Source organism: Lonchura striata, chromosome 12 (assembly GCF_050655825.1).
Source record: "Lonchura striata isolate lonStrDom1 chromosome 12, ASM5065582v1, whole genome shotgun sequence".
Classification (NCBI taxonomy): domain Eukaryota; kingdom Metazoa; phylum Chordata; class Aves; order Passeriformes; family Estrildidae; genus Lonchura; species Lonchura striata.
Genome location: NC_140714.1, coordinates 18,033,219 through 18,040,569, shown reverse-complemented (window position 1 = coordinate 18,040,569; position 7,351 = coordinate 18,033,219). Strand labels below are relative to the sequence as shown.

Here is a 7,351-nt window from a genome sequence, read left to right as displayed (position 1 = left end):
TCTTAAACATTTTATTGTTGCAATCAGAAGACACCGGATACCTTCTGAATTCAGCACAATTGTGTGGGGCTTGTTGCTTTGTGTTGTTGCTTTGTTTTTTTTTAAATATTTTGGATAACTTCACACGGTTTATTTTCTCTCCTACAGGACTGTGACTTGATTTAATGTTGTTTCATCCTCTTTTATAAGGCCTCATTTTATCTACGGTTGGAACATACCAACCATCATGTGTAGTTCAGTTTCCTTCTTCTATAGGTCCAAGAAGAGAATTCAGTAGCAAAGAGAATGTTCGTGGATCTTGCGGTCAACTCCAGGATCTTGCTCCTCCCTCTCCATTAACACACATTTCCTTTAAAATCTTGTTGGGTTCTCTGAAACTTGATATGACCGGTTTGCCATCTTTCTCCCTGTTTGCGAGATTCAGGGCATGACAACAAGGTTTTTCACCACTCAGCAAAATCCCCAATGCCTTCTCAAAGCATGCCTTTCAGAATTCCTGAGATGCAAGCATGAGTTACCTCTCATTCATGTACCACAGCCTTGGCAAGCAGAAATGAAGATCAAAATGCTTCTGCCTACTTACTGTCTTCTGCTGTGGAAAATCTCCTGCGTCCTGACCTTCTTTACACCACAATGCTCTACAGTGCCTGCCAGAAGCTCTTCATTAGAAATGGCACTGTGAGAAGGGTCCTGCTGTTACCTTCTTTGATGCCCAGCTCCTCTGTGTCTCCAAAGAAGGAAAACGTGAACGCGCTCGACTCCTGAGATGGGTTGTTCTCGGACAAAGGTCCCAAATGGTCATCTGAGGGCAGGGTCCTGTACATCCTCTTTGTCCCAGGGTATTTCCACAATCTTTTCTGTTTTGTTCTTTGAAGCTCCAAACAAGTCTTTTAAATTGAAATGAGATTGTTCAAGGATAGCAAAACAGCGCACATCTTTTCCAAAGACAGCTTCCCAAGGAGCCACCTTGCTCTGAATATCTCGCTAACTCTATGCAAGGCCCATAAAGGAGAGGTTCACTTTACAAGAGTGAGCAGTGGGGAAACATCTCAGCTTGGAGTCAAAAGGCCGGAACAAAAGTCCTTTTTCATTAGCTACATCATTTAAGTGACTTTTCACTTAATACATGGTAAGGCAGAAATCAAGGGATTTAGCACAAGACTACTTTCCTGCCAGTGGAAATGTCAAGAGCTAATACGGTTTTCTCACAGACCTGCAAGTCTCAAGGTCTCTGTATTGACTGTTCTCACCTTCACTTTTGGCAGCAAACAGATGGACTAGAAAGAATAGATGAGGCTACGTGCTACTGTTGGAGGTCCCAGTTGAGGCCCGACGCCTCTGGTGGGAGCGGTTGCTCCTATGGGAACTCTCTGACAGTGTTCCCGTGCGCCTGGGCCTCTCAGCGCTTGCTGCTCTCCTCCTGCTCCTGTCCTGGCGACTCCTGGACCGGAGAGGTTGATCCGAGGCCCGGCGCTGCAGGCGGGAGCGGCTGCGTCTGGGGGATGTCCCTGATGGAGTATCCCTTTGCCTTGGCCACTCAGTCCTTGGTGCTGTCCTGTGGCTGCTGTCACGGCGACTCCTGGACCGGACAGGTGGACTTAGGGCCTGACCTTGCTGGTGGGAGCGGCTGTGTCTGCGGGACGTCCCTGGCAATGTCTCCCTTTGCCTGGGCGTCTCAGTCCTTGATGCTGTTCTGTGGCTGCTGTCACGGCGACTCCTGGACCGGACAGATGGACTTAGGGCCTGACCTTGCTGGTGGGAGCGGCTGTGTCTGCGGGACGTCCCTGGCGATGTCTCCCTTTGCCTGGGCGTCTCAGTCCTTGATGCTGTCCTGTGGCTGCTGTCACGGCGACTCCTGGACCGGACAGATGGACTTAGGGCCTGACCTTGCTGGTGGGAGCGGCTGTGTCTGCGGGACGTCCCTGGCGATGTCTCCCTTTGCCTGGGCGTCTCAGTCCTTGGTCTTGTCCTCTGGCTGCTGTCACGGCGACTCCTGGACCGGACAGGTGGACTTAGGGCCCAATCTTGCTGGTGGGAGCGGGTGCATCTGGGGGATGCCTGTGAAGGTGTCTCTCTTTGCCTGGGCATCTCAGTCCTTGGTGTTGTCCTTCTGCTGCCATCACAGCTACTCCTCGATCGGACTGGTACATCTGGGTCCTGACCTTGCTGGTGGGAGCGGGTGCGCCCGCGGCCGGGCCCAGCATGTCTGGAATGGCCCCTGTCCTCAAGCTCAGGGGTGCTGCTGTACATTGACCTTGTTCTGCTGGGGCTGCTGGTGTCCAGCGAGGGAGATGGCAGAGACTGCTGCCGTGCTGTGCGTTGCTGGCTGCTGCGGCTGCTGGTCTCGTCAGATGAAGCCTGGGGATCCAGCCCCGATGGCACCGGGCCATGGGAGCTGGGGCTGATGGCCTCAGATTCTATGGAGTCGTGAGCAGGCTCCACTCCTGACTGACTGGTCGGGCTGGGGCCACTGAGCTCTGGCTCATCCTTGGAGGCTGTAAGGACAAGCAGGAATGTCAAAGACCACCCAGGCCCAAGGCAAGCCTGGCCAGAGCAGAACCCCAGCCCTTCAGGAGCAGACGGGCTCTGCCAGGTCCAGCCTAGGCACTGCCCCCAGCCCAGGGACACCGGGTGCTTTGCCTCATACCCGTTTCAAGACCAGCACAGCTGTCACACTCCCAGCTCTGTACGCTGTTTTTCAGGCCGGAGCAGCGCCTGTGGGTGCCCTCAGCAGCGCAGGAGGAGCACAGGAGCAGTTCCCAGGGCCTGGGGAAGCAAATGGGTTTATGGCACTGAGGACAAATTAATTGTCTGGCCAAGCTCTTCTAGTTCTTTTCTCTTTGAGCCCTTGAAGTGACACGGCTACCCTGCAGAGCCTCAGGTGCAGCTCCCCAACTTACCCCTCTTCCTCTGCCTCCTCCCTGCCTCCCGGGTAAAGGCAATCCCTGGCATTGCACCTGCTGTGCCTCTCTCTTAGATCCGCGTAGGCATCGTTATCCTCCCATGTTGGCAGTCTGATGGAGAAAGGAAAAGCTGATGAGTTTCTGCTGCCCTCCCCTCACAGAGGTACAGGTTGTCCCTGCTGTTCGTCCCGTACTTTTCCAAGGCGTGCGTGAAGTTGAAGCCCAGACTCACAGGACAGGGCAGGGACAGGACTGCTGGGGCAGGTCCTGGCAGTCCACAGTCCTTGCAGCTCCTGTCCTGTGAGGCAGGCAGAAGGACACCAACCTGAAGGGGATTCGGATCCCCAGGATGATCATTTCAACAGGGAATGCCTCCTGGTCTCTGCACAGGGGGCACCGAAAATATAAAGCACCAGCACGCAAGGCTTGTCCCTGCAGGGCAAACAGAAGCAGGGTGAGCAAGGCCCTGGTGCTGCTGAGCACCTGCTTTGCCCTGGGGCTGAGGGGAGGGCTCCTACCTGGATGCAGTCCCTGTGGAACCAGGCCCTTTTGCATGCTGGGCACACCAGGGTTCTGAAAGTCTTTCTATCCTCCACTAGCTCCATGCAGATGAGACAATTGGTGCCCGGCTCTGGAGTCGCCTCCACGTTCTGCTTGGGACAGTGCTCAGGGCAGAAGGAGCTGGAGGAAAATGGATGGGCAAAGTGAGAAATGTTGGATCTTCCGCCAGGGGTGACCAGGAGTGGGGAGGAGGTACCTGTAATCTGGAATATACTGTGTGACGCAGCCACCCTCCTTGGCACAGGGCAGGTGGAACCATCTGTCACAGCCCTCCATGCAGCACATGATAGTTGCCCCGCTCTGGCCACAGACGCAGCAGCGCTGGAAAGAGCCAAGCAGCCCCATCAGCAGCAGCCTCGGGGCCTCCCCAGGCAGCCCCAGCGCTCCGGGCAGGGCGCAGGATGTGGCCACTGCTGGGTCTCAGCCCACAGAGCCGTCTGGTGGAGGAGGGGGGCTCCCGTGCCAGAGCCTCTGTGCAGCTGCTGGGAGCCAGACTTTGTCCCACAACTGGCCAGAAGGGCAGGCCTTTCCTTCCAAGTGTCTGGGCTAAGCTCTGGCAAACCTCACTTGGCACAAATCTCCCTGCTTGCGTCGGACTCTCACCTTTTGTGCTGCCCGCCGCACTGCAATTTGGATATCTCTAGGAAGAAATCCCATGAGTCCAACATGTTTGTTCTCTTGACGAAAAAGTAGAGTGGCAAAAAACTGCAGCAGAGGGGAGGAACAGATGAGAAGAGAGGGGCAGGAACTGCCCATTGCAATGGTGGATGGAGCTCCCGGAGCCACTCACCAGGCAGAACACGTGGGCACAGAGTCCGCCCTTCTCCAGTTTGTCACCGCAGATGTCCGGATCAGCCTCTGCTCGGCGACACAGCATGCACACTGCAGGGCACAGAGCCAATGGCAGCGGGCATGAGCACCTCTGCGGGGCTCTTTGGCTGCAGCAGCATCGGCCCCAAGGGCTGCTCTGTCCCTGCCTGCCTGCCTGGCTGATGGGCAGGGCTGGAGGCCTTGGAGAGCAGGGGCCATTGTGGGCACGGGTGTCCCAAGAGCTGCCCCCTGGCCCAGCTGGGCCCCACTTGGGGAGGAAGGAGGCTCCCAGCCGCGGCATGGCTGAGCAGCTCCTGCCTCCCCCTGCCTCTGCTCTGGGCCCCACACAACGCCTGCCACAGGAGCCCCTGGGCCCGGCTCTGGGAGGGCGGCTTTGCCCTCACCTGCCTCCCTGGCACCAGGGCCCTCCTGCTTGCTGTCGCACATGGCAGCCGTCAGCGGTGAGTCCCTGTCCAGAAAGGTCACAGTCTCCTCCAGGTGCTGGTTCTCTCCCTGTCTGGGAGACAGAAGAGTGTGGGGAGTTTGCAGAACAGGCCCAGAGCCACGAGGGCACTACTCCCTGCTGAGCCCTGCGTGAGCCCTGCTCCTGTCCGCCTTCTCCTCCCGTCGTCGCCTCGAGGAACACCGCAGTCCGCTCTGGCTGTTCCTCCGCTGATTCTGGGCAGGGAGAGGCAGGGGAGCCTGCAGCACAGGCCCAGAGCCCCGAGCTGTGGGGCTCCGCTGGTCCCTGAGCAGCAGCGTCCCTGCCCTGCCTTCTCCTCCCGTGGTCAGGTCGCACTGACACGCGGCCTGAGCCCAGCCTTCCCTTTTGTGACCTTGCTTGCACGGGTCACAATGGCTACTCTGACATCAGCATCGTGCATCCACAATTGGGGCAGCCATGGCCTCAGGTCCCTGGCAACCACTTGAGGCGGCCCCCTTGGTAACTGCCCAGGTTCTGAGATGGGTGTGAAGGTTTGGTCAGGAGGGAACCCAGGCAGGGACTCCTGCAGCAAGTGCAGGGCCAAATGCCACGCCCTGGGGCAGCCATCGAGGCTGGTACTGTTGGCAGTAAGGTGCTGTTCAGGCACTGCCACTCCAGGGCTCCAGCCCCGGCCAAGGGAAATCTCTGCTCCTGCCCCTGGCAGGGGTCAGTCACACAGAGATTGTGCATTGAGTTAGGAGTGGAACTGAGGCCACACATGGACTCTAGGTCTCTTCAGAAGGTTAATCCAAGTTTATTAGAAACCCATTATTTTATACACCGTTCTATTACAGGTGGACCTGATTAGTCATTTAATCAGCAACCCTTCGCACCATTGGCTAATTCACAAGACACTCTTTGCTAAAGATCTGATGAGAAAACAGCCGTTCAAAACACCAGCTGCAAGGTTGATTTTAGTCTTTCTCTCAGCCATCTCAAAACTGTAGTACTTCGCTTGCCCAGTCACGGGGATCTTTTGTGGCGGCTAGCTTGTCCCCTTCAAGTGACTGGAGGGAACTACAAGTGTGGCTGCCCCCGGCTCGTCACTTAGAGCACCGGGTGGCAGTGATTGCCTCAGCGTGGGTGACGAAGGCACAGCAAAGCTACGAAGATCCAAAGCAAAGGAATAGGGAGCGGACACCTGTATGAGGTCTGCAGAGCTTTTATTCTCCCAAACCGGGACAGTGACAGATGCCGCTCTACCTTGGGTCTGACAGGGGATTATAAAGGGTGTGGGCGTGAGGGGGGTGAACACAGTGCAACCAATAGGAAGGGATTACATCAGTGCAGGGGCCAATGAGGAGAACCTAGGGAGGGGAAAGGTTTCCAGGGACCAATACTAACAAGAACAGGGATGACTGACATCAAACATTCTAGAAGAAAATGGGGACGGTTTCAGGGATTGACAGGGAGAGGGGGCTGTACAACTTGGACTGACAGGGGTATTTTTAGGTACAGAGGGAGATTGACAACCCTGTGGCGGGAAAACTTTGTGGCAAGGAGGTGGGGAAAAACCTTCCTAGGGAGGAATAGGGGACACATGGAACATACCAACAAGACCTGTCTAACAACTAATTTCTAACTTAATTACCAAACCCTTATAAATCCTTGTAAAACTGTCACACCACCACACAGCAACCCTTCACACCATTGGCTAATTCACAAGACACCCTTTGCTAAACATCTGATGAGAAAACAGCCGTTCAAAACACCAGCTGGAAGGTTGTTTTTAGTCTTTCTCTCAGGCATCTCAAAACTCCCCAGAACAACACCTGGGGAAGTTTATCTGGCTTCTCTTTCTCTGACTAAAGTGTCGCATCCACATGGATTCTCTTGCACTGGAGAAATTCAAAACCTGCTTCAGGTGAACTGACATTTTCCTCAAGACCTCTCTGGAGAAAACCAGGAAGAAAGTGAAGGCACTGCTTTGTTACAGGGGCATTGCCATGCCCGAATCCTCAGTGAAGGAAGAAAATTAGCAATGGTGACACCGCTGTATAAACACAAAGCACATTTCAATGGTCAGCTGAAGTGCCCGGAGGAGACAGACATTAACCACCCTCACACTCATCCTCAGGACAGTTTTGTCTCCACATTTGACAGTTCTTCCTTTGAATGTTGTTTAATTACAACTCAGAAGCTTAAAATAACAGTGCCCAGTGTAGTTATTAGACCCCAAATCATCCCTCTAACAATTGCCTTATGTATTTCTCACTGTCATGTCCCAAGACTTTTTATCTGAGGTCAGAACAAAAGAATTCCAGCCTCCTGCCCATGATAGAGAGGGGGAGATTTTGAAAGGATATAAGGACAACCATTATCTGTTGGGAGGTTACTGATGAAGAACAGGAAGTTCAGGGGAGATGGAAAGAAGTCCAATTGCTTTCCAAGAATAGGAAGAAAAGCTTTTTAAAGCCAGTATACTCAGTATACTTTGCCACTTTATCTTTGCTGCTCTCCCAAGACAAAAGATTTTTCAGTGTGAATTTATCACAATTGGTTTTGTATCTAGAAAATTAAATGTCATTGTTCTGTAAAATGATAAAGCTGCAAAATCTAAAATTTAAAAAATAAACAACCAAAACCAAACACC

The 7,351-nt window shown here is 53.9% G+C and overlaps 1 protein-coding gene across 1 annotated transcript; it reads right to left on the bottom strand.

The window, feature by feature from the left end:
• Positions 1-477: 477 nt before the first annotated feature.
• On the bottom strand, positions 478-4,721 carry LOC144247020 (E3 ubiquitin-protein ligase PHF7-like). Its single transcript, XM_085590759.1, has 10 exons — positions 4,679-4,721; positions 4,255-4,346; positions 4,068-4,169; positions 3,661-3,785; positions 3,422-3,584; positions 3,229-3,335; positions 2,901-3,014; positions 2,648-2,766; positions 1,943-2,495; positions 478-1,528 (listed from the first exon to the last, which is right to left on the bottom strand). Exons 1-10 carry the CDS (start codon positions 4,719-4,721, stop codon positions 1,297-1,299), a joined length of 1,650 nt encoding a protein of 549 aa, XP_085446885.1. The 3' UTR covers positions 478-1,296.
• Between the last annotated feature and the right edge of the window lie 2,630 nt (positions 4,722-7,351).

Excerpts from the sequence above, each read along its gene's own strand:
- LOC144247020 (XM_085590759.1), bottom strand. The coding sequence starts at position 4,721 with ATGTGCGACAGCAAGCAGGAGGGCCCTGGTGCCAGGGAGGCAG. Across the intron at positions 4,170-4,254 it reads GTGCCCACGTGTTCTGCCTG|TTTTTTGCCACTCTACTTTT; the intron begins GTGAGTGGCTCC and ends CCTCTGCTGCAG. Across the intron at positions 3,585-3,660 it reads CAGTATATTCCAGATTACAG|CTCCTTCTGCCCTGAGCACT; the intron begins GTACCTCCTCCC and ends ATTTTCCTCCAG.